This window comes from Nycticebus coucang, chromosome 10, assembly GCF_027406575.1.
Source record: "Nycticebus coucang isolate mNycCou1 chromosome 10, mNycCou1.pri, whole genome shotgun sequence".
NCBI classification, from domain to species: Eukaryota; Metazoa; Chordata; class Mammalia; order Primates; family Lorisidae; genus Nycticebus; species Nycticebus coucang.
Genome location: NC_069789.1, coordinates 123,070,703 through 123,097,017, shown reverse-complemented (window position 1 = coordinate 123,097,017; position 26,315 = coordinate 123,070,703). Strand labels below are relative to the sequence as shown.

The 26,315-nt window shown below is 48.9% G+C and overlaps 1 protein-coding gene and 1 non-coding gene across 13 annotated transcripts; both read right to left on the bottom strand.

Annotated features, from left to right (window-relative positions):
• Nucleotides 1-115: 115 nt before the first annotated feature.
• Nucleotides 116-24,051, bottom strand: COQ8B (coenzyme Q8B). Of its 12 annotated transcripts, none has more exons than XM_053605758.1 (15): nucleotides 23,754-24,051; nucleotides 22,424-22,528; nucleotides 22,165-22,284; nucleotides 21,955-22,021; nucleotides 19,006-19,083; nucleotides 13,549-13,671; nucleotides 13,042-13,127; nucleotides 11,862-12,002; nucleotides 11,694-11,775; nucleotides 10,639-10,732; nucleotides 8,506-8,647; nucleotides 8,251-8,358; nucleotides 5,007-5,072; nucleotides 1,316-1,402; nucleotides 116-802 (listed from the first exon to the last, which is right to left on the bottom strand). In XM_053605758.1, exons 2-15 carry the CDS (start codon nucleotides 22,523-22,525, stop codon nucleotides 521-523), a joined length of 1,578 nt encoding a protein of 525 aa, XP_053461733.1. In that variant the 5' UTR covers nucleotides 22,526-22,528; nucleotides 23,754-24,051; the 3' UTR covers nucleotides 116-520. The 12 variants fall into 12 exon arrangements, with proteins under 12 accessions (XP_053461733.1, XP_053461741.1, XP_053461736.1 ...); XM_053605766.1 differs by having other exon boundaries at nucleotides 22,496-22,528; nucleotides 23,754-24,050; XM_053605761.1 differs by lacking the exon at nucleotides 23,754-24,051 and adding an exon at nucleotides 23,574-23,717.
• On the bottom strand, nucleotides 20,030-20,091 carry LOC128597934 (U7 small nuclear RNA). The gene has a single exon (XR_008383473.1). It is a non-coding gene; the product is annotated as a U7 small nuclear RNA (small nuclear RNA).
• Nucleotides 24,052-26,315: the final 2,264 nt, after the last annotated feature.

Below are 26,315 nucleotides of genomic sequence, written 5' to 3'. Positions count from 1 at the left end.
CGCGCGCGCGCGCGCGCGCGCGCGCAGGAACCCAGGAGAAGGCAGCTAGTGAAGGAGTGAAGGAGGCAAAGGTGAGAGCTGCACCCACTGGCCACCATCTCTTCTCTTTCGGAGACCAGGAGACAGAGGTGAGGGGCTACCCCTCTAGAGCCCGGTTTTCCATAATGGCATGCAGGAGGGCTGAGGGCTCCTGAACATGCTGGCAGAAATAAATTAATTGTTTTCAGAATTAATTGGCTCAGAATTCCTGGTTGCCCACTTTGGAGTAGGAGGAGCAGGATACACAGCCCATGAAATTGGAAGGTCCTTAGCCCCAGGCTTCCTGAGCTCCTGGGCCAAAGAGGGGAGCTAGGCAAAATTAGGAAACCGAAGGAGGCCCCTGGGATCCAGAGCACGAGGGCCAGAGATAGGCGGCACCACAGATAGGGGGTGGCCCACTTTGGGCTGGGATCTCCCATGGAGGCAGTCAGGAGGGACCTGCCGCAAGGTCCTCTCTGGTCAGGAGGCTGCCAGTCAATGGCTATGTCTGGCGACTGGCCCAGTAGCGGTGGTAGGTGTCCTGGAAGAGGTCCCTGCAGGCAATGTGGGCATGGAGGCGGGCGCAGGCCAGGAAAGCCCCTGCCAACTTGCGGTGCAGAGCATAGGTCTCTTCAGGTGGCGGGCACAGCCGGTGCTGCAGCAGCACAGGGATAAGGCTCTGTATGCGGCGAGCAGTGTCCCCTGCCCCAAAGTCATAGGGGCCCTGGGTGGCAAAAGGTTTCCCCAGGATCATTACTGCCTCCACGTGGGCGTCGGAGAAGGCCTAGGGGTGGGGACAGCAGATGCATCAGTAAGGACATAGAGCCCTCAGCTCCTTCAAGTCTCAAGTATAAACACAAGCCCTGACTCCCCCAAGAATAAGAAGCAGACCTCCACTCCTTCCTGAGTCTCTAGTAACATGTAGCTCCCTTCCCCCCCACACACACAAACAGCCCCTCACTTCCTCTCAGACCCATCTACAGACAAGCAGCCCTCTACTGTCTACAGATAAACAGCTGCCCCTTTCTGACCCCCCAGGACCCACGAGCAGCCACCAGATCTCTAGAACACACACAAGTGGTGCCCATTTCCCCAGGGCTTCTGAATAGTCAAGCAATGCATCACCCTCACTGCTCCCTGCAGCCCCCATTATAGCCAGAGTTCCTTACTCCACCAGTGTGGACATACAGCCTCCACTCTTTCCAGTGGAGACAAGCTATATCACCTATCCTCTCCCAGAGTCCCTCAGTAGAGATAACAGCTCCCCACTCTCCCAACTTCTCCAACATCTCCCAACCTTGGTTTCAAAGCCTGTGAGGAATTTGAGGTCCTGGGATTTCTGCAGGACCCGGTCTCTGTCTCCCTCGGCTGCAGCCTTCACCACCTGGGGAAATGGGTGTGGGTCAGAGGGACAGAGGTCCAAAGGCCAAGAAGTAGGGTTCAAGGGAGCTTCTGGAGAAAAGGAGTTACATACCCCCATACTCTGGGCCCTCCCTCCCATGTGGAAGCTTCTCCCTTCCCATTCTGCCCCTGTCTGTGACACCCTCAAGACTGTTCCAGAGTCTAGGGTGTGGAGGTGGTCAGGGGTTGTTCTGCCCTTCGGGCTAGAGATGCAAGGCCTGCTGAAAACTGTCCCTGGGAAAAGGCACAGAAGGAATAAGCAGCAAAGCTGTTCATGGGTCCAAAAACTCAACACGGACAAGTTCCGTGACCCAGAACTGCATTAAATGTTTCCAGGGGGCCATCTCTGTGTCTCCAGCACCAAACTTGAACCTTGTGAAATCAAAGAACCCAGATGGGTTTAGTCACTTGTGGTATGGGATATGGCACTCAGGGGGCCCTTGGTGAATAGTAGCTTAATAAATTAGCTACAGAGCTAACAAGTGCCTCTCCAGCTGTGAGCTCATGTAGGGAGGGCAAGAATTAGGGGCATGGAAGGACACAGGCCAGAACCAGCTTGCCTGGGCTCCATCCCAGCTCTGCTGCTTGCTGGCAGAGAAGTTCAGGGCAAGTCACATTGCCTCTGGGGCTCTCACTTACTCCTCTGTGAAGTGGGAATGATGACAGTATCTTCATCAAGGGGTGGTTGTGAAGATAAAGGTGAAGTTTGCAGAATGCCTAGCAACGTGTCTGTATGTCAGAAGCACCATCAATATTATGATCTGTTATTATTAAGATGCGGATGTGAGGCTGGGTGAGGTGGCTCATGCCTATAATCCTAGCACTCTGGGAGGCCAAGGCAGGAGGATCACTTGAACTCAGGAGTGTGAGAACAGCCTGACCAATAGCGAGATCCCATCTCTAAAAGTAGCTGAGTGTTCTGGTGGGGCACCTGTCATCCCAGCCACTCACTAGCTGAGGCAAGAGCCCAATAGTTTGAGGTTGCTGTGAGCTATGATGCCATGGCACTCTACTGAGGGTGACAAAGTGAGACTCTAATTCACAAAAAGGAAAAAAAAAAAATGAATGTGAGATTCCCTACTTTACTGAGTGGAACCTGGTCAAGTCCTTAACCACTGTGTTGCCCTTTCTTGTGAGGAGGGGAATATAGGATTAATCTGGCAGTCTACTCTTTCTCTGCCCCCCCTGCCGAAGCCTGTCTGGCCATCTGTCAGGCCCATGGTCCTCAGGGGCTGATGTGGCAGGACGTGGTTTTTCTGTCTTCTGTTTTTTTAATTTTCTTTCGTGCCACAATGTTACTTGCCAAGTGATAGGAGTTGCTTTTTTTTTTTTTTTTAATTTTTGAGACGGAGTCTCGCTCTGCTGCCCAGGTTAGAGTGCCAGGACATCATCATAGCTCACAGCAACCTCAAACTCCTGGGCTCAAGTGATCCTCCTGCCTCAGCCTCCCAAGTAGCTGGTATCATGATGCCAGCTAATTTTTCTATCTAAGGGTCTCACTTTTGGTCAGGCTGGTCTTAAACTCCTGGGTGCAAGGGATCCTCTTGTCTCCGCCTCCCAGAGCCTAAGATTACAAGTGTGAGACATCACACCTGGCCTATGACAGGGCTTTTTAAACTGGCAAACACTGTAGGCCTGGGTGGGAAGGGTGGGAGGCCCAGGATGTCCCAACTGCCCAGAGGAGCCTTGGCATTGTGCCTCAAGAGGCTTACAGAGGGCCCAAGAGAACTGTGTGTGTAGAGGGGTCACCAGTTTCTCCTTCCTGTTCCCATCTCAGAACCCTGGACACCTCCGTCCCCTGACTTCCAGCCTATCAGCTCCCTGAACTGTCGACCAGGCTTCTCTTGCAACTGTCCCCACTTCCTCTCTCCAAGCCTCCCTGCCTCCCTGGGTTCTCAGTCCCCAGTCCACTTGTTACTCAGAGGGACTTTTCTAAATCTGAAAACCTAGTCCCTTCTTTGCTCAAATCCTTTTAAGGGCTCCCCAGGGCATGTGGATAAAGTACAAACTGGCCTCTAAGACCCAGAGTGATTTGGTTCTAGCCCCATCACTGGCTTCTGCCCTGCCCCTCACCAGTCCTCCCAGTCAGGACAGGAGCTTCCTTTGGGTTCTAGGGCCTTACCACTTAACTACTCAAAGTGTGGTCACCATACCAATGACACTGACACCATCTAACACCTGACTCCATCAGAGTCTGTACTTTCATGGGGTGACTGAGGACACTTGCATGCTATAGTTTGAGAAGCACCATTTTAATAGCAATATCCTTTGACTTTCGGCCTTTGTACATATTGTTTATCTGGAATACTCTCCTAGACTTTTCCTGATTGGTCCTTCTTATCTCTCAGGTCTCAACCCTGACATGTGCTCCCCCAGGAAGCCCTCCTAGACTCCCCAGGCTGGATCAGACTCCTCTCCTGGGCTCTCATGGTCCCCTGTGCTTCCCCAATCCCAGCCCTGTCCACTCTGGGCCCTCACTGTCTGTCTTCCCACTGAACTGTGAGCTCTGTGAACATAGCACCTGGGTTGCACCCTGGGTCTCCAGTATTGCCAGAATAGAGCTGGGCACAGAGAAAGTATCAGAGAATGTATAAATTGATGGCTAAATGACTAGAAGACCTAGGTCAGATATCCAATCTCAACAAATTAAAGAGATAGGTTCTTGTTAGACTGTGAGAAAAATTAACCTGTGGGAGACATAGGCAAAGTAGGTGATGAAATACTTCCTGTGAACAGAGTGCCCCTAGGGAGTAGCCTGCCAGGGAGCTATGTGAGTGCAGGCTGGACACCAAGACCCTAGAGAGGGTGGGCCTGGGGAGGTGCTCAGATAGCCATTATGGGACTTTCTCTTAGCAGGGTGCTAGGCAGAGGTTGGGAGAATGGGCTCTGGACCCAGATACAAGTTTGAATTGCAGGTCTGCTGTGACTTAGCCCTTTTTTTTTTTTTTTTTTGTAGAGACAGAGTCTCACTTTACTGCCCTCAGTAGAGTGCCGTGGCATCACACGGCTCACAGCAACCTCCAGCTCTTGGGCTTACGCGATTCTCCTGCCTCAGCCTCCTGAGCAGCTGGGACTATAGGCGCCCACCACAAAGCCCGGCTATTTTTTTGTTGCAGTTTGGCCCGGGCTGGGTTTGAACCCGCCACCCTCGGTACATGGGGCCGGCACCCTACTCACTGAGCCACAGGCACCACCCAACTTAGCCCTTTCTAAGCCCAGTTACTTCATCTGTAAAATGGTGCTAAAAATGTCAACTCATAGATTTGACAATGGTTGGAATGAGGTTATTCTGCATAAAGTACTTAAAATAGTGCCTGACAGGGTGGCGCGTATGGCTCAAGGAGTACAGCGCCGGGGTCCCATATGCCGGAGGTGGCGGGTTCAAACCCAGCCCCGGCCAAAAAAACCACAAAAAACAAACAAACAAACAAAAAACAGTGCCTGACTTAATATTAAGTGACTAGTATTTATTAGCTGCTATTAATATTACTATAATTTATTACTTCTTAATTTCAGATGCTGTATTTCTTCTTGTTACCCATCTGGCTTGAGTCTGGGCCCTTCAGGGGCCCCAGTGGGGGACTCACCTCAATGTAATGGTCTGTGAATTCTGTCCCAAATTCTCGGCTTGCACCAAAGTCCAGCAGGGTCACCTGGGAATGAGGAATGGTGGAAAGGAATGCTGGGAGCCATCAACATTCCTCAGAGCAGCCAGGATGTCTCTCCCTCCCCTTAACCCTGTCCCTTGCCCACTCTGGCCAGAGTCCCAGCCCAGCTGCCTCCCGGGGCTCCTGGCCTCCACTCACCCACTTCTAGTCTACCCTTATAGGATAGTTGAAGTCATCTGGCATTTATATTTTTTGGTCTTAATTGTTTATATAGTAATGAATTTTAGGCACAGAAAAAAATTCAGAGAATAAGATACATGGAAAAGTAAAACAAAGGCAGGGCTTGGTGGCACACTTATAATCCTGGGAGGCTGAGGCAGGCAGACTGCTTGAGCTCAGGAGTTTGAGATCAGCCTGAGCAAAAGCGAGACCCCATCTCTACTAAAAATAGAAAAACTAGCAGGGTGTAGTGGTGCATGCCTGTAGTCCCAGCTACTGGGAGGCTGAGGCAAGAGAATCGCTTAAGCCCAAGAGTTTGAGGTTGCTGTGAGTTATGATGACATGGCACTCTACCTAGGGTGACAGAGTGAGACTCGGAAAAAAAAAGAAAAAAGAAAAGTAAAATACCCACAAATCCTACCACCCAGATTAAAGTATAAAATACCGTCTAGGTGGAGCCTCCTGTGTGTCCTGCCCTGATCTCACCTCCCCCACATCCCCAAGGTCTTTTCTAGGCTCACTATTTTCCTGAAATTATTGTTATATATTTCCTGAAATTCCTATGTAAATGTTTCTATATTCCCTGTGTATGTCTTCACCTACAAATAATGTAGCGTCAGGGTCTGCATATTTTAAAACTTCATATAAGTGGTATTTACGGTAGTTCTCCTGTACCTTGTGTTTTCTGCCCACCGTGATTTTGCAGATCCCCATTGCTATGGGTAGCTCTAGCTCACTCATTCATATTTCATGCTGTAAGGACTTCATGGCATGGTTATATCACAATACATTTATGTGGTTGTGGATGTTTCTGATTTTTGTGCTTGAGGAACACACGTGCAACACTGTCTAGGGCAATGAAGTTTGGACTGACCACTACCCACAGTAAGAAATAAAGTTTGTACTGGCTGCCAGTGCAAATGCACACATTAAATATAAATATTAAGGGTGGTGCCTGTGGCTCAAAGGAGTAGGGCGCGGGGCCCCATATGCTGGAGGTGGCAGGTTCAAACCCAACCCCGGCAAAAAACAAACAAATCCCCCCACCCCACATATATATATATATATATATGTTAAACAAAAAATATTCCAAACAACATAGATCCCTCCCATCTGTGATATTTTCTTAATATTTTCTATTTTATTCCATTAAAACAGAAAACGTTGCTGGAGTGGCACCCGTAGCTCAGTGGGCAGAGCACTGGCCACATACACCAATGCAGGTGGGTTCAAGCCCAGCTGGGACCTGCTAGACAACAATGACAACTGTAACAAAAAAATAGCTAGGTAGCCGGGCATTGTGGCAGGCACCTGTAGTCCCAGCTATTCGGGAGGCTGAGGCAAGAGAATTGCTTAAGCCTAAGAGTTAGAGGTTGCTGTGAGCTCTGACACCACAGCACTCTCCAGAGGTACTCTGTCTCAAAACAAACAAACAGGGCGGCACCTGTGGCTCAGTCAGTAAGGCGCTGGCCCCATATACCGAGGGTGGCGGGTTCAAACCCGGCCCCGGCCGAACTGCAACAAAAAAATAGCCGGGCGTTGTGGTGGGCGCCTGTAGTCCCAGCTGCTTGGGAGGCTGAGGCAAGAGAATTGCTTAAGCCCAGGAGTTGGAGGTTGCTGTGAGCTGTGTGATGCCACAGCACTCTACCCAGAGCCATAAAGTGAAACTCTGTCTCTACAAAAAACAAACAAACAAAAAAAAACGTTGCTGGAACTCAATAAATTGCTGTCAGGACTTGTATCACCTGGTGTTGCATAAACACCTCCATGGAATACTAAGCCTGTGCTGGGAAAGGAGGGGACAGGGACTGAATCTGAGGGAACTCTGCTGGGAGCTGCAGAAGGGGTATCTTAACTAGATTTGTGGTCTAGAAAGATCCCTCTCAGAACAAAATGGCACCACTCTGGAGAGCCACTTGCCAGCCTCTGGAAAAGGTGAAGATGTGTCTACAGACATTAGAAGAGTGCAAGTCCAAACCTTCACCTCCAGGTCTTTGAACACCCTCAACCTTCCTCTGGGAACACTCTGCCTGCTTTCAGGGTGGCTCCCTCCTCTTCTTTCTCATCTCAGCTTTAATGGCAGGAGTTCCTTCAAGAGGCCTTCTTTGGCTCCCCCTGCCCCAGGCTGGATCAGCCGCTACCCTGTGCCTCCCCCATCCCGGCCTTGATCCCTCTGCCTGTGCCTTCCTATCATGGTGCTAACTACTCTGGGTCATAGTTGTGTGGTGACAGGTCCCCATTGGATAAGGAACTCTGAGAAGGCAAGGGGCAGAGATGTCTTGTCTTCCCTGTAAAGGGGCAGAGAGTGAAGGCACAGTGTGTTCTAAATGGGTGGCAAGTATAGCAGTGATGGCTAACTGCCTTCCTTGGAAAAGTGCTTCCTTTTCTTTTTTTTCTAGAGACAGAGTCTCACTTTTTCCACCCTCAGTAGAGTGCCGTGGCCTCACACAGCTCACAGCAACCTCCAACTCCTGGGCTTAGGTGATTCTCTTGCCTCAGCCTCCTGAGTAGCTGGGACCACAGGCGCCAGCCATTTTTTTGTTGCAGTTTGGCCGGGGCCGGGTTTGAACCCACCACCCTCAGTATATGGGGCTGGCACCCTACCCACTGAGCCCCAGGTGCCGCCCACAAGTGCTTCCTCTTCTATACTGTCACATGCCACTAGGAAACCCCTGCCAGGCAGGTTTCCAGCGTCACTGCTAGTTCTCAGACATGGAATGGTGAAGGAAATGCTGTGTCACTTCCAGCCTAAGCAGTTAGGAAGGAGTGTACACCCTCAACCACTTTTTCCCCTTCCACTGGAAGCAGAGTGTTTCAAGGCTGTAGGGGACAGAACAACCGCAAAAGGGAGGGAACCTGGGTCCCTGAATCACCACACGGAGAAGGGCTATCTGAGCCTGCTGTGTGAATAAAATGTTATTGGGTTGAGCCACCCAAATATCAGGGACTATTTGGTACAGTAGCTAATATTTGCACAACCTGACACACATCATAAGGAACCAACCTGGTGGCTGGAGGCATCATATAGAAAGTTGGCCCAGTTGGGGTCTGTCTGCATAAATCGGAACTCGAACAGCTCCCGCAGACATAACCTCAGGAGCTGGAAGCAAATCTGGGGTGGGAACAAGCAGCAACAGATACATCAGTGTGATCTGCCCCTGTAGAGCCCTCACTGGCTTAGAAAGGGACCATGGGCCTGGTCCTCCCTGCCAGCCACACCCTGGGACAATACCCTCCTTACTGTGCCACGACTGTGTACCTGGTTCCGGATGTCCTGACTCAGGCCCTGGCACTGGTCCAGGGGAACCCCTCCAGCCAGTTCCATGCCCAGCACCCTCGTTGTGCACAGCTCCTTAACCACAGCAGGCACCCGGAAGAAGGGGTCATCTGCCAACAGCTGCCTAGGGCACAAGGGAGGGAAGGGGACTTTGTGCTTCAGGCTGCTGTGATCCAGCTCGAGGCCTCCAAGAAGGTCCTCTGTCAATAGTCCATGTCTTCTCTTCCTTCCTGCCCTTCTCTTGCCTGTGTCTGCCCTTAGTGATGGCCAATACCTGGCTGGACTGACATTTAACAAATATCTCAGAGGTGCCTACACTGTTCCTGTCCCTAACCCAGCACTGGAGACCCAGCTACCTCTTCCTCACCTGAAACTCTTCTATGACTTCTGGTTGCCCCAGGATGAGCTCATTGTGTTTAGCTCATGCATTACTTTTTTCATCAATTTATTAATGAAGTCATTCTCAAAATAGACACTGATATAAAAAAATCTATAGTGAGACCCAAGGGTCAATCCTTAGAGTCACTACTCTGGACACTGGTTAAAAAAAAAAAAAAAAAAGGAAGCATTTCTTCTCTATGTCTGTGCAGGAGGATGCTGCAGACAGAAAAGTGAATAAACCGTCCCGGCATCTGCCCCTACCCCATGAGACTATGACAAGCGAACAGACCAATTACAGATTGCGGTAAGTGGGTCAAGTCAAAGAATATGAGCGAGTCCTGGCTGAGTATCTGTGTGGTGGCTGGAGGAGGGTGGAGGGAGCAGGGGAAGGATGAGGCTTTATCCTAAGGGCACTGGGACATCCCTTGAGGCAGGGAGCCATGGTACAGACTCAGGCCCGGATTTGATCCCACATCTGTGTACAGGGACCATGCCCTTAACCACTGCCTTTTTCTGACATTTCTCTCACTCTGTCCATGGAGCTTGGCACAAAGTGAATTCTCAATGAATGTGTGAGTCTTGGGCAGCGCCTGTGGCTCAAGGAGTAGGGCGCCAGCCCCATATACCGGAAGTAGTGGGTTCAAGCCCCAGCCAAAACTACGAAAAAAACAAACAATAAATGTGTGAGCCATGCTGAGGAGGGTCCTATGTGGCGGTGTCATTAATTGTTGTGCATCATCATGCTTTTTCCGAGATAAAACCATGTTGTTAAAAAAAAAAAAAAAAAACCATGTTGTTCCAGGCAACCACAGTTTATCTTCACTGCTATGTAATATGCCACTGATGAATCCACCATAACTTATCTATCTACCCTGCTGGATAAATTTGATAGGCTTGGGTTGTTTCTAGTTTATGTTTTCAAACAATAGTTTGAAAACAATGCTATTCTGAGTATTATAGAAAATTCTTTTTTTTTTTTTGTAGAGACACTTTATCACCCTTGGTAGATTGGTGTGGCGTCACACAGCTCACAGCAACCTCCAATTCCTGGGCTCAGGCAATTCTCTTGCCTCAGCCTCCCAAGCAGCTGGGACTACAGGCACCCACCACAACACCAGGCTATTTTTTTGTTGCAGTTTGGCCAGGGCTGGGTTTGAACCCGCAGCCCTCGGTATATGGGGCCATTGCCCTACCCACTGAGCCACAGGCGCCACCCATTCTAGAAAATTCTAATGGTGAATACCAGAGTATTTAGTAAGGAGGGTCATAGTTGGGTTGTAGATTGTGTGAATATAAAGGCTTATTCCATGATGCCCAACTGTTCTCCAAAATGCTCATATCAATATTTTTTTTCCTGCCACAGCGCACAGAGGAGCTCCATTCCCTCCTACTCCTGACAAATGCCAGAGTGTCAATCCCTGTGAGTCCCACATGTGTAACAGTGTTTCATCATGTAATTAAGTGTCCATGTCAGACTGCAGTACATATGTGTCCCATGTGACAGGAGAAAACTGACACTCAGAGAGAAAAAGTGACCTGCCCAAGCTCAGAGAGGACACCAGAGGGTTAGTGGAGTAATGAGTGAATGGATGGATGGATGAGCAAATAATTGAAAGAAAGAGAAAAAGTTTGCCAGAGGCCGGGAGGCATCTACTTCCCCCTCGGCCTGGTCGGGAAGAAAGGAGGGAAGCTGGGGGAAGAGGTTCCCAGGGTCTTGCAAAGGGCTCAGCTCACCTGAAGTTCTGGGCACAAGCGGCCTCTCGACGGTAGTCACACTCCCAAGCCAGCTCCTGCTGCAGGGCCTGCAGGCTCTGCTCAGCAAACAGGCCTGAGGGGGACAGCATGTCAGCTGAGGAGGGAGTCTTCTCTTGCCAATCCTGTCTCTCTCTGCACCTCACACCCCCTGTTCTAAGCCTTTTACTGGCACCATCTGTCTACATGCCTTCCCTCTGTCCTTCACACAACTGCAGTCTCTTCTGAGGTTTCTCTCCTGAGATCCCACACCCCATCGTCACACTTGCCCCTTTTCTATCTCCCTCTTTTTTTTTTGGAGACAGTATCACTCTGTTGCCCTGGGTAGAGTGCCATGGCATCAGCCTAGCTCACAGCGACTTTAAACAATTGGCACAAGTGATCCTCTTGCCTTAGCCTCCAAAGTAGCTGGGACTACAGAAGCCCATCACACCTGGTTAGTTTTTCTATTTTTAGTAGAGACAGGGTCTCACTCTTGCTCAGGCCAGTCTTGAACTCCTGAGCTCAAGTGGCCCTCTTGTCTTGGGCTCCCGGACGAGATTACAGGCGTGAGCCACCATGCCCGACCCCTTGTTCTGTCAATTTTTCCTGCTGATTCTCTCATGTTGCTCTCTGCCTCTGGATCTCACCTCTAGGCCTGTTTCTCTCTCATACAAACACACCTGCTCCCCTTCTTCAGGCGCCTTCCCACGTGCTCTAACACAAACATGCTGTCCCACTTACTCTTCCCTCTGCTTCTGAGGCTCTTTTTCCACCTACAGTCCTTTTCCTAGCACTGTGCACTCCCTGTGAGTCTGTTTCTGGATTTCAGCCTGGGCTTCTGTCTCTCTGAAGCTCTGTCAGAATCTGTAAAGTTTTCCCATACACACTCCTGCTCTCTGGGCTCTCCCTGCCTCAGTGTCCTTTCTGTCTCACACACAGTGACATAATCACTCTCTACTCACACACACTGGCACTCCCTGCTCATGCTGTCCCTCCATCCAGCCCCTGCCTTCTCTCCAGCATCCCTCTCTCAGGTAGGGGAAGGGGCATCTCACCCTCAGGCAGGGCTACACTCATCTTTAGCACTGCCAGCAGGTTCTGGACATCACTCTGGATGCTCTGGGCAACACCGGGGTACTGCAAGGTGAGGAGGAAAAGAGGGTCTGAGTCCCTCCTGTGAACCAGCAGGGGGCCCACCCTACCCTGCAGGCCTCCTCTCTCACCTGGATCTTCACAGCCACCTCTGTCCCGTCCTTCAGCATGCCCTGGTGTACCTGCCCAATTGAGGCAGCGGCAAAAGGCACCTCTTGCAGGGAGGCCACCTTGGCCTGCCAGTCCTTGCCAAGTTCCTCTTCGAGAACTCTCTGGGGGGAGTGGTCATAACAGTCACCATCCTGGTTCCAGCAGCTGAGTCCATCCCTTGTGCTGTTAACCTCAGCACTCACCATGCACCAGGCCCTGGGCTAAGCTCTTGGCTGCCACTCCACCTTACAGACAGGGGAACTCTAGAGAAGTCCCTTGCCCAAGGTGACCAGCAAGTCACTGTGGGCAAGGGACTTCTTGTGACCAAGTCACAAGTGGTAGAGTGGGAGGCTGAGCCCATCTAGTCTTTCAAGCCTGCACTCCCTAGGCTGTGAGGACTGTTGAGGGGGTTACTATTATTTACAGTTAAGTTAAATAACAATCCCTTATTATCTTCCCATATTGAATTATTACCTTGAAATTAATGTGATAAAGAAGAGCTAAAATGAACTGTGGGCCAGATCCTATTCCAAACAGCTCAGAGAGAGGTGGAACTGCCTGGGGTCATGTGGCAAGTGAGAAGAGAAAGAAGGCAGGTGGCTGGATTCCCAATTCCACACCCTTACCCAGTTATTAGAAGAACAGCTGGTGTCTTGGGTACTTACTCAGTGCCAGGCACTGTGCCAGCTTATTTACAGACACTCTTCTTTAATTAAAAGGACAGTAATAATCACAGCTAAAACTTACATGTCATTCCTGGTGTGTCAGGGGCTGTTCTAAGTGTTCTACGCAAACTAATTTTCATAACCCTATGATGTGGGTGTAGATGTTACTGTCGCCATTTCCCAGATGAGGTAACTGAAGCACAGAGAGGCCAAGCCGCACACGTAGTAAGAGGCAGAGACAGGGTTGGAACCTATGAAGTTAGGTTCAACAGAGTGCAGAGTCCATGCCCAGGACTGGACTAAGTACTCTCCACCACCTTTCAATTAATCATCGCAACAGTGCTATGAGGGATGTACTTTGGTGAACCCCATTTTACAGAAGGGGAAACTGAAGTTCAGAGTCAGACAGGGAGTAGAGCAATGAAGCTAGGTCAGGCAGGTGGGGGGAAATGGAGCATGCCTCCTGCTAGCTGGCCCTCACACACTGGGCACTCACCAGCATCTGCCAGCGGGGCATAAAGTCGGCGCTCTGTCGGACCCGCTCAAAGATGCGCTGCAGCTGGGGGCTGATGAAGCTGTTGTCTTGGGAGACAGAGATGAGGGGAGCAAGGAGAGACCCCTGTGTGAGGATCTAAAGTTGGGTCTTGTTGATGGGTGGGGGTGGGATGAAAGTGAGGTCTGGGGCTCAGCGCCCGTAGCAGTGGTTATAGTGCTGGCCATATGCACCAAGGCTGGTGGGTTCAAACCTGGCCCAGGCCAGCTAAACAACAATGACAACTGCAACAAAAAAATAGCTGGGCATTGTGGCGGGTGCCTGTAGTCTCAGCTACTTGGGAGGCTGAGGCAAAAGAGTCACTTAAGCCCAAGAGTTTGAGGTTGCTGTGAGCTGTGATGCCATGGCCCTCTACAAGGGCGACATACTAAGACTCTGTCTGAATATAATAAAATAAAATAAAAATAAAAAAGAGAGGTCAGGGGTCAGGAGTTGAGGATCAAGCTGTACCCTGGATGCTGAGCATTTGGCCAAGCTTGAGGGCGGCCCCCCGAACTGTACATAAGGTCTGCACGATCCGCTCCGCATTGGCCTCTGAGAGGAAGGGGCTAGAGCTCAGCTGAGAGCTGCCCTCTGGGGAGGAGAGAATAACCATTAGTATTACAATCACAGAAATGATCAATTACTGAACACCAACTAGAATGGCTAAAATGAAAAATACAAGAGTTGACAAAGATGGATAGCAACCTGAACTCAGACACTGCTGAGAAGAGCAAATATCCTGACCTATGCCCTTTGGAAAACAGTTGGGAAACTTCTAGGAAAGCACACACTATGCCCAAAGCAGTTCCTTTCCTAGGAATACACCCAAGAGAAATGCATAAACGTGTCTGTCAACAGACGTACAAGGCTGTTCACAGTAGCTCTATTCATAACAGTCCCAAACTGGCAACAACCTAAATGAAAAATGAAAACAAATTGTGGAAGAGTCACAGAGTGACTATTACGGCATTGAATAAACAAGCTACCGCTATGCACAATTAACATGGACGCATCTCACAAACATAATGTTGAGTAAAAGAAGCCAGATATGGGTGTGGCGCAGTGCCTCACGCCTGTAATCCCAGCATTGTGGGAGGCCAAGGCAGGAGGATCACTTGAGCTCAGGAGTTTGAGACCAGCCTGAGCCATAGCAAGAATCCCATCTCTACTAAAAATAGAAAAATTAGCCAGGTGTTGTGGCAGGCACCTGTAGTCTGAGCTACTTGGGAGGCTGAGGCAGGAAGATTGTTTGAACCCAGGAGTCTAAGGTTGCTGTGAGCTAAGCTGACACCATGGCCCTAAACCCAAGGCAATAGAGTGAGACTGTGTCTCAAAAAAAAAAAAAAAAAAAAAAGAGGGTGGCGCCTGTGGCTCAAGGAGTAGGGCACCGGTCCCATACGCTGGAGGTGGTGGGTTCAAACCCAGCCCCAGCCAAAAACCACAAAAAAAAAAAAAAGAAAAAAAGCCAGTTGTACAAGAGAATATACAGTCCAATTACATAAGAAGCAAAACTAGGCAAAACTAATCTAGGATGTCAGAAGCCAAGACAGTGGTCACCCTTGCTGAGGGGAGTGACCTGGTGGGGACATGAGAGGAACTTCTGGAGACCCAGGGCAGCGATTCTCAAAATGTAACTGCTCAGAGTCCCTGAGACCCATCAAGGGGGTCTGTGAGATCAAACTACAATATTTTCATCATATTTAGGTGTTATTTGCCTTGGGCCAGTACCTGTGGCTCAGTGAGTAGGGTGCCAGACCCATATACTGAGAGTGGCAGGTTCAAACCCGGCCTGGCCAAACTGCAACAAAAAAATAGCCGGGTGTTATGGTGGGTGCCTGTAGTCCCAGCTACTCAGGAAGCTGAGGCAAGAGAATCGTCTAAGCCCAAGAGCTGGAGGTTGCTGTGAGCTGTGACAGCACTGCACTCTACCGAGGGTAACAAAGTGAGACTCTGTCTCAGAAAAAAAAAAAAAAAATTTGCCCTTTTTCACTCTTATGCTCCCAAGACATTCAGTACATCTTCCAGAGGCTTCAGGACATGTGAAGACATCATCATTCTGACAGCTAATGGAATGTGTTCATGTGTTCTTGTATTTTAAAAATTTCTCAGTTTTGGGCGGTGCCTGTGGCTCAAAGGAGTAGGGCACCGGCCCCATATGCTGGAGGTGGCGGGTTCAAACCCAGCCCTGGCCAAAAACAGCAAAAAAAAAAAAAAAAAATTTCTCAGTTTTCATCTCTAATACAGCAAACATCAATGAAGGAAACCCACATAAACAGGCTCTTTAGGGTCCTCATTCTATTTTTAGTAGCTTGAAATAATTCACATGCCATATAATTCACCCATTTGAAGTATCCAATCAATGGTTTTTAGTATATTCACAGAGTTGTACAAACATCACCATAATTAATTTTACATTATCATCACCCCCAAAATAAACCCTATACTCTCTGAAAAAAAGAAAAAGAAAAAGAAAAAAGAAGGCTGAGCTCAGGATTGCCTAAGCTTGGGGAGTTCGAGACCAGACTGAGCAAGAATGAGACCTTGTCTCTAAAAATAGCCAGGCATTGTAGTGGGTGCCTGCATTCCCAGGTTCTTGGGAGGCTCAGGCAAAGAGGATCCCTTTAGCCCAAGAGTTTGAGGCTGCTATGAGCTATAATGCCACGGCACTCTACCAAGGGAGACAAAATGTGACTCTGTCTCAAAAAAAGAAAAAAGAAAAAAAATCAAAACAAACAAACACCCTATACCCATTAATAGTCATTCCTCATTCTCCCCAGCCTTTGAAAACCACTAATCTACTTTCTGTCTCTATAAATCTTATTCTGTTCATTTCATATTAATGGAATCATTCAATATGTGGCTGCTTTCACTTAGTGTAATGTTTTGAGATTCATCCACGTTGCAGCATGTGTCAGTAATTCATTCCTTTTTATGGTCAAATAATACTCCATTGTATACATATAACACATTTTATTTACTTTATTTATTTATGGCCAAATAATACTCCATTGTATACATATAATACATTTTATTTACTTTACTTATTTACTTTTTTTTTTTAGACAAGTCTCATTATGTCACCCTTGGTAGAGTGCTGTGGCATCAATCAGCTCACAGCAACCTCAAACTCTGGCACATAAGTGATTCTCTTGCCTCAGCCTCCCAAGTACCTGGGACTACATGTGCCCTCAACACCTGGCTATTTGTTGTTGTTGTTGCTGTTGTTGTCATTGTTGTTTATCAGACCCAGGCCAGGTTCAAACCCACCAGCTCTGGGGCATGTGGCCAGTGCCCTAACCACTGAGCACAGGCGCTAAGCCTATTTATTTACTTTTGAGACAGAGTCTCATACTGTAACCCAGGCTAGAGTGCCATGGCAGTCATCATAACTCACAACAACCACAAACTCAGGCTCAAGTGATCCTCCTGCCTCAGTCTCCCAAGTAGCTAGGACTACAGGCACCCACCACAATGCCCAGCTAGTTTTTATATTTTTAGCAGAGATGGGATCTCATACTTGTTGAGGCTGGTCTTGAACTTGTGAGATCAAGCAGTCCACCTGCTTTGGCTGCCCAGAGTGCTAGGCTTACAGGTGTGAGCCACAGCGCCTGGACCATATAACACATTCTATTTAATTTTTCACCAGTTTGAGGTGGCACCTGTTGGTCAAAGGAGTAGGGCACCAGCCCCATATACTGGAGTGGCGGGTTCAAACCCAGCCCCAGCCAAAAACTGCAAAAAAAATAAAAAATAAAAATAATAATAATAATTTTTGGGCGGTGCCTGTGGCTCAGTGAGTAGGGTGCCAGCCCCATATGCCGAGGGTGGTAGGTTCAAACCCAGCCCCGGCCAAACTGCAACAAAAAAATAGCCAGGCGTTGTGGCGGGCACCTGTAGTCCCAGCTACTTGGGAGGCTGAGGCAAGAGAATCACGTAAGCCCAAGAGTTAGAGGTTGCTGAGCCGTGTGACGCCACGGCACTCTACCCAAGGGCGGTACAGTGAAAAAAAAAAAAAAATAATAATAATAATAATAATTTTTCACCAGTTTTAAGGGTATACAGGGATCCTAAAACCAAGCAGTTTGAAAACTGCTGGTTTAGAGTTTCTTGATTTGGGTACAGATGGGTCTACATTGTAAAAATGCACCAAGCTGTATGCTTATAGATATGTGTGTGTGGATTTGTATACAAATTACATTATGTTTCAGTAAAGCATTTCTTAAGCTTTCGTCAATTTTATAAAAATGTTAGTGAGGCTGGGCATAGTGACACATGCCTGTAGTCCAGCTACGTAGTAGGCTGAGGCAGGAAGATCGCTTGAGCCCAAGAGTTTGAGGTTGCTGTGAATTAGGCTGATGCCATGGAACTTTAGCCCAGAGTAACAGAGTGAGACTTTGTCTCAAAAAAAAAAAAAAAAGAAAAAGAAAAAAGTTACTAGAGGGACTTTATCTAACAAATGCAATCAGTGTAACCTAATTCTCTGTACTCTCAATGAATTCCAAACAATAAAAATAAATAAATAAATAAACCTGAGCTTTTTATTGAGTGCCCACCCTCTTCCAAGGCGAATCCTAAGTGTCTTTTTGGATTCTCAGGCTGAATGACCACAATCATTCCAGGAGGTAAAAATTATCAATGCTTTAATTTTCAGGATGAGGAAGCAGAAGACTTGAGAGAGATGCGGCACTTGGCCCTGGGTCACAAAGCATGGAAATGGTAGAGCACGGTATAGGCTCAGGCTGGCAGGGCGGCACCTGTGGCTCAAAGGAGTAGGGTGCAAGCCCCATATGCCGGAGGTGGTGGGTTCAAACCCAGCCCCGGCCAAAAACTGCAAAAAAAAAAGAAAAAACAGACTCAGGCTGGCCTTACCCTAATCTTCCACCTATCCTCAACTTTTCCTTTTGAAAAAAATCCAAAGAGACAAAAAAGTTGCATACATAATTTCGTGAACACTGCAAACCCTCCACCTTGATTCAACACAGTGGCATTCTGCTTCATCTGTGTATGTGTGTGTACCCACACACTTACTATTATTACTTTTTGCTGACCCACTTGCATGTAGTTGCACTTAAGCTTTGCTAAGAATAAGGATATTCCAACGCAACCACAATACCATAATTCATGTAAGAAAATTAACACTATTTCCCTAATATCTACTATTCAGTCCATATGCAGATTTTTCCAGTTGTTCCCCAGAAAATCTTTCATGATTGTTCTTTTCAAACTAACCTCCAATCATGGTTCACATACTCCATTTGTCAATTCATGTCTCTTTAGTCTGTGTAATCTAGAATACCCATTTGCACTTTTGTTTCAAGACACTGACTTGGTTGAGGACACACATCAAATTTCACCTCTGTAGTACACAGACCCTAGCACTCTGATACTCAGCTTTTCTCTCTTGCTCAGAGTTAGGAATTCCCAATGGTTAAATTTTTCTCAGATCAGGATGGGCACAGTAGCTCATGCCTGTAATCCCAGCATGCTGGGAGGCCGAGGCGGGTGGATTGCTTGAGCTCACAGGTTTGAGTCCAGCCTGAGTAAGAGTGAGACTCTGCCTCTAAAAATAGCCAGGCATTGTGGCAGGCACCTGTAATCCCAGCTACTTGGGAGGCTGAGGCAAGAGAATTGCTTAAGCCCAAGAGTCTGAGGTTGCTGTGAGCTATGATGCCACCACACTGTACCAGGGGCGACAAAGTGAGACTGTCCAAAACAAACAAATTTTTCTCAGGTCACATACTTCTATTAAATACAACTCCAACAATGAGTTAGCCCTGTTCTGAGAACTTTACAAAAACTCTAAGAGGTAGGTATATTATCATTATGTTCATCTTCCAGATAAGGAAACTGGGGCTCAGAGATGTGAAGCCCCGTGCCCTAGGTCACACAGCCAAAATCTGGACCTAGGTGATGTGGGTCACTCACCTGACTGCACATGTCCTCCTGGCAGGGACTTCTTGGCTACTTCGGCCAGTGCTCCCAGCCCCAAGCCCACAGCCAGTCCTAGAGATAAAGAGAGGAGCCTGAGCGCTTGCCAGGCTGCCTGTAGTGTTCTCTCCTGACCCTCTCTTCTCTCAGTCTCTCTCTCAGCATGCTTGTCTCTCTGAATATCTGTTTCTGAGTCAGTCTCTGACTCTCTTTCTGTTGGAATTTCCCTTCAAGGTGAGGCTGCCTTTCTTTATTCTCTCTTTGTCTCTCCCTCCCAGCTGTTCTCAACCCTGGCTTCATGTTAGTTACCAGAGGAGCTTTTGTTTTGTTTTGTTTTTTGAGACAGAGTCTCACTTTGTCACTCTCAGTAGAGTGCCATGGCGTCATAGGTCACAGCAACCTCAAACTCTTGGGCTTAAGCAATTCTCTTGCCTCAGCTTCCCAAGTGGCTGGGACTACAGCTGCCTGCCACAACGTCCAGCTATTTTTTAGAGGGGGAGAGGTCTCGCTCTTGCTTAGGCTGGTCTTAAACTCATGAGCTCAGGCAATCTACCCGCCTCAGCCTCCCAAGTGCTGGGATTACAGGTGTGAGCCACGGCACCCAGCTATCCCAGATGATTCTAGTGTGCAGCCAAGGTTAAAGAAGGCCCTGAGGGCCAGGCGCAGTGGTTCACATCCACAATTTTAGCACTCTGGGACTAAAGGATAGCTTGAGGTCAGGAATTTGAGACCAGTCTGAGCAAGAGCAAGACCCCCTTCCTACAAAAAATAGAAAAGATTAGCCAGGCGTGGTGGCACCTGCCTGTAGTCCCAGCTACTTGCTGAGGCAGGAGGACTGGTTGAGGCCAGGAGTTTGAGATTGCAGTGAGCTATGATGATATCTCTGCATTATAGCGTTGGGCACAGAGCAAGACTTTGTCTCAAACACACACACAAAATAATTGTTCTGGGTCTCATTTCTCCGTCTATACCTCATTTTTATGCTTATCAATCCTTTTCTTTCTTTTTTTATTTTTGTGGGGAGGGTCTTCCAGTGAGGACCAGAAAACCTACTAGACAAATTCTAAAAGAGCTGTAACACTCATTCACCTCTCCTTTTCTAAGTCAGTTGTTCCTCCATCTCTCTTCTCTCTACCTGGCACATACCTAAGCTTCCTTCTCTCTGCTCCTCTTTGATGTCATCTCTCCAGCTCTGATTTCCTCTGCTTACTCTTTCTTCTTATCCCTAAAGACATCTTGGGTGTTTTTGCCACTTTCACTGTCATTATCTCTGCAAATTATTATCCTGGCATTTTCTGAGTGCTTTCTACATGGTAGGTACTGTTTTCTTTTTTCTTTTTTTTTTTTGAGACAGAGCCTCAAGCTGTCGCCCTGGGTAGAGTGCTATGGCATCACAGCTCACAGCAACCTCCAACTCCTGGGCTCACGTGATCCTCCTGCTTCAGCCTCCCAAGCAGCTGGGACTATAGGCGCTCGCCACAATGCCCAGCTTTTTTTGGTTGCAGCTGTCATTATTGTTTGGCAGGCCAGGCTGGATTCGAACCCGCCAGCTCAGGTGTATGTGGCGGTAGGTACTGTTTTCACTACTATATATGTATTAACTGATTTTGTCTCCAAATCAGGTGTTCTTACATTTGTAAAATATGTTTTAAAGAAAAACTTCAGTTTTATAGAAAAGGAAATCAAAGCTCAGAGAAGTAACTTGCCCAGAGTCTCAAAGTGAAGACGCAGCAGAGTCACCCTTAGAATCCTAGGCAGCCTGGGCGGCGCCTGTGGCTCAGTCGGTAAGGCGCCGGCCCCATATACCGAGGGTGGCGGGTTCAAACCCGGCCCCGGCCCAACTGCAACCAAAAAATAGCCGGGCATTGTGGCGGGCGCCTGTAGTCCCAGCTGCTTGGGAGGCTGAGGCAAGAGAATCGCTTAAGCCCAGGAGTTGGAGGTTGCTGTGAGCTGTGTGATGCCATGGCACCCTACCGAGGGCCATAAAGTGAGACTCTTGTCTCTACAAAAAAAAAAAAAAAAAAAGAATCCTAGGCAGCCTGGTGTTAACGCTCCAAAGAGCACCCTCAACTGCCTCTTTACACTGAACTTGTATCATTAAAACTTGAACCATGAGGGTGGCTCAAGGAGTAGGGCACCAGCCCCGTATACCAGAGGTGGCAGGTTCAAACCCGGCCCCGGCCAAAAAAAAAAAAAAACTTGAACCATGGCTCGGTGCCTGTAGCACAGTGGTTATAGCGCCAGCCACATACACCAAAAGTGGTGGATTTGAACCCGACCCAGGCCAGCTAAACAACAGCAACATAAAATAGCCTGACGTTGTGGCAGGTGCTTGAAGTCCCAGCTACTTGTGAGGCTGAGGCAAGAGAATCGCTTAAGCCCAAGAGTTGGAGGTTGCTGTGAGCTGTAATGCCACAGCACTCTACTGAGGGCGACAGAGTGAGATTCTGTTTCAAAAAACAAAACAAAACAAACTTGAACCATGATACACAGTAGAGAAGACATTTACATTATAATCAGCACAGACCATGGTATATATATTTCATGAAACAAGACTTTCCCTTGCTGTACAGGTACACTCATATTTTCTATTTTCTTCTTTTTCATTAATGCTGGTTGCAACCTTCTAAATTATTTCATGTAAGTTGTGACCTAAAGTTTTAATAACCTGGCTCCATACCCAGCTATGAGAGGAAATAGAAGTTAAGAGAGTCACTTCACCTCTCTTAATTTCTATTTCCTCATCTACAGAATGGAAATAAACACTCATTGATTTAGTGTAGCCAGTGCAGGTGTGTAGGGGGCTGTGCACATCACAGTTCTCTTGATCTTCATCTTTCCCTGTCTCTTCTTCCTCTCCGTTTCTGATTCATCTTCTCCCTTGCTTCATTCTGTGTCACCTCCTCTAAAGTAGGTTATATCTAGATCCCCCAAAGTTGCACCTACCCCCAAAGTTGGCCAAGCGGCTGATGCGGGAGGCAGGCACCTTGCGTTCTCGAGAGCGATCACAGAGCTGAGAAATGGGGAGAAGGTCTGAGGACAGGAAGGTAGGCATAGTGCCAAGGAGTCAACCAGCCTGCCACCCCACCCTTCTCCAATTTCAGGAGCCCAGCAGTCTCAAAGGAGCTATTGCTGGGTAGGTGGGGGCAATGATACCTGGGGCCGGGGTGTCTTCTTGAGACGGGCATCCCGGGCCCTGCGAATATCCTCCTCACCCAGGCCTCTTCCAGGCCCATCCTGATGAAACTTTTGGGCCCAAGAACCCACACATGGTCCCTGCAAGAGACACGCACTTTGTTAAGGAAAGGAGGACATGGGGTCTGCTTGGCCCTTGTGGATCCCTCCCTGTATCTTTTCACTCCCTGAAATATCCATCAGTGTCTTCCTTTGGGAGGTTCCCTCCCCAGCCTCTTACCCACCAGTGGGCCCCAGGCCCCAGGGTCCCACAAGGTAGACCAACAATCTGTCTCCGTTCTCCATAGGTCACCCGCAGTAGGTACCCCACCTTCAGCCACATTGCCTAGGGGAGAAGAGGAGGGATTATTAAGATAGGAGTTGCAAGGCTGGCCTTCCTGTTCTGCCCTGCTTCTTTGCCAGGCCCCACATTCCCAAGTGTCCACTGTCTAAGATTACCACCCGCTAAAATTACCACCCAGTTAACAAATTTCCACAGTGTCTCTTGATTTCCCCCTCGTTGCTAGGAACCCATAGCTCGTCCTGAGCGCCTCTCAAAACCCACTTTCCGGCTTCTCCCAGCCCCCCGCCGTTGCTAGGGTCCTTCCTCGTTACTAGATACCCGCAGATCCTCCACGGCTACCTCTCCACTTCTCTGAACCCCACACACCGCCACCCGCCCAGTTGCTCGGCACCGCCTTCCCCTCTGTTGCTAGGAGGCGCTCACGATTCCTCCCGGTGTCCCCCCCCAACCCGTTACTGGGCACCTCCCCGCGTTGCTAAGCACCCACAGCTTTCTAGCTCCGAGTCCACCTCGTGCTGGGGGCCGCGGGTGCTTCCGGGTGTCTCTGCATACCTGCCCACTCCGGTCAGCTAGCCAACGGCGGAGCAGCAGCTCGCTGACTGGCACTAAGCACGGCCCACTGTGCGCGGGGGGCGGGGTCAGGGTGCTGGATCTGGACACAACGGTGGGCGACCGGGAATGCTGGGGCACCCCGCGTGCTCACTATATACCCTACCCTTCCACTCACCTCAAAATGCCTTGTACGCGGCAGAGCTTTCTGTTCGCCATACTGTCTTTCTTGCAAACATCACTCTCCCTTACAAACTTCACACCTCTCCTCTTCACGAACATCTTGCCAACCTCTCTTCTTATTTTTATCCCTGGCAGGCTCAACATCTCTCCTTTGAACACACATGCTTCCCAGCAAACATTTCCCTTGCACATGAGGCTTCTCCACTTTGCACAGACACCCACATCTCGGCACCCAACCTCTTTCCTTGTGCATATAAATCCCTTGCCTTGCTCCTTTCTCAGACTCACACCTTCACCTCTCCTGTGTACATAAACCCCCCTCACTTGCACACTGAGTTTCTGTTCCCTCACTCACCGTGCCCTCTCCGCTCCCCGCCCATCTGCGGGATGGCGGGAGTGGGAGCCCTGGGTTCCTGTAGGCCTGACATTTCCCAGAATACACTCAGCCAAAATCCCCAGTGCTGAATCAGGAAACTTGGCATCCCAGAAAATTAGCTCCCAGCCCATCTGTGTGTGTTGGAACAGGCTGACTCACCCCTCTTCTCACAGTCTAGAATAGAAGCAGCTGATTGGGGCACCTCTCCCAGCGCTGGGAGACGCTTCCCCCGCAGAACTCAACTGCCCCGTCCAACCCCCTTGTCGGGAATTAGGCCTTTGTGTCTCTGTCCTTGTGCTGTGTTTCCCCTGAAAAGCCCTCCTCCCTCTTTGAACCTCTGCTTCCCAGCCTGTATGATATACCAGGTGGGTTCCTGCTTCTGATTTCTCATTGGTCTGGGAGAAGATGACTCATTTTGGAGCCTAGGACCTGTGCCCAATGTCCCTCAAACAGGTGACTAAATTTCAAGATAGAAACCTGCCCCGGCCAGCGGGGAATTCAACAGGGACCTGGGAAACAAAGGGGTCAGTCGAATGAGGGGACAAGAGACACGAAAGAATGAGAGCAAGTCAAGAGTCTGATCAAGCTCCGAAGAGTTTATTGTTTCAGCTGGGCTTATAAGCATTCAAACGAGGAAGTAACTAAGGGCTATTCCTAACAGGGCGGGGAGGGGGCTAGTTTCTAGAAAATTACTAGGAGAAGGACCCTAAGGCGGGGGGTGCATTTTTGAGGAGATATGCAAGGGGAAAGTACCGTTGCTGTTTACGGTTGAATTCCTGAGAATAGTTTGCTCGTAAAATCAAGATAACAAGGGGCATTTTTGTGATATGTTTTGGCTCCCGGCAGAAACCACCCCCTACCTCGCTCCAGACATGAAGGTATGACTCAGGAGCTGGGTGGCAGCTCACCCTTGGGGCAAAGAATATGAAAAGCATCCAGGACAATAACTAACCCTATAGGGCTATGGCTGACAGTGCCAGGCCTGGTGTTACATACATCACATAGTCACATATCAAATAGCCCCATGGCTACAAACAAAAGGTAGAGGCTGGCAATGTCCTTGTGTGTAAAAGGGGGCCCTGGCATCCCTTATGGCTCAGTGTTAGTGAGGGAGTGAACAGTGAAATAATATCAGGGTCTGGTACAGAACTGTGGGGAAGAAATCCTTAGGACCCTGACAAAAGTACAGCTATTTGGGAGACAGGTAGTGAAAGAAAGCAGGCCAGAAACCAAACTGCATGATTACAGCAACTCCCTTCCCATACTTCTGTAAATCCTCATGACGCTGACATGAGTACAGCCATCGTGGGAGGACAGCTAGTGATAAGAAGCAGATCAGAGACCAAATGGCATGGTCATAGCAACCCCTTTCCCACCCTCCTGAAATGCTTCAAGGCCGGTGTTCCTGGGAAGCATCAGAATCTCCTACCCTGGTCCTGGCAGGCACTAGAGATAAGACCTTTGTGCAAGATTGACACCTTTTATGAAAGGTAGTAATTCTAAAATCAGTCTTGGACACAGCATCATTCACTCTGCAGGAAAGATGACTTCCCTCACCTCTCATGACACCTCCCACATTCCAACTAACTAATAAAAGTCCCTTGGAACTGTGCGAAGGGAGCTGACTTCCGGTCAGACTCCATTCTGCTTCTTTAAAAATAAAGCCTATCCTGGCTCTGTGCCTGTGGCTCAAGTGGCTAAGGCGCCAGCCACATACACCTGAGCTGGCAGGTTCGAATCCACTCCAGGCCCGCCAAACAACAACTACGGCTGCAACCAAAAAATAACCGGGTGTTGTGGCGGGCACCTGTACTCCCAGCTACTTGGGAGGTGGAGACAGGAAAATCACTTGAGCCCTGGGGTTGGAGGTTGCTGTGAGCTGTGATGCCATAGTACTCTACCCAGGGCAACAGCTTGAGGCTCTGTCTCAAAAAATAAATAAAATAAAATAAAATAAAGCCTATCCTTAATCCCTGGACTGGCCTCCTCTCTTGTGGACTTTATCCCTAAACCTCTCAAGAACAAGTGCTCTATACATGAGAGAGATTTCTTTATTTTCTTTTTCTTTCTTTCTTTTGAGACAGTTTCACTTTGTTGCTCTTGGTAGAGTGCGGTAGCGTCATGGCTTACAGCAACCTCAAACTCTTGGGCTCAGGTGATACCCCTGACTCAGCCACCTGAGTAGCTGGCACTACAGACAGACGCCTGCCACAACGCCCGGCCAGTTTTCCTATTTTTAGTAGAGATGGGTCTCTTTCTTGCTCAGGCTTGTCTGGAATTCCTGAACTCAAGCAATCCACCGGCCTTGGCCTCCAGAATGCTAGGATTGCAGGCACGAGCCACGGCGCCTGTGCGAGAGATTTCTTATGGAAAATTCAATGGAGCTTAAGTCACTCGCTCAAGGTAACTTAGCTGGGATGTGGCAGACGCAGGTCTTGAAACCACACCTGTGGGATCTCCAAGTCTTCGAACGTCTGTGCCTCCCCTGGGTGAACAATGAGGACGGGCTGAACGCGTCACCGGGAGTTTTAGAGAGGCTGAACTGGCCACTTGAGGGCGAAAGAAGTTGGATTGGTCACAGAGGGTGTCGGGAGGGGCCCCACTGGCGAGCCACCAATACCCCAGCGCCCCATACCCAACCTGCTGGGGCTCTGAGTTCTCAGAAGCCACCCACTACGACGGCGATGGGCGGAGTCAGACAGGCACCTGTCTGGCTCCGCC

Coding starts and splice junctions, on each gene's coding strand:
- COQ8B (XM_053605755.1), bottom strand. CDS start 23,646: ATGTCAGGCCTACAGGAACCCAGGGCTCCCACTCCCGCCATCCCGCAG. Junction 13,128..13,548: donor CCAAATGCTCAGCATCCAGG/GTACAGCTTGAT, acceptor CTGTCTCCCAAG/ACAACAGCTTCATCAGCCCC. Junction 11,776..11,861: donor AGGTGGCTGTGAAGATCCAG/GTGAGAGAGGAG, acceptor CTCACCTTGCAG/TACCCCGGTGTTGCCCAGAG.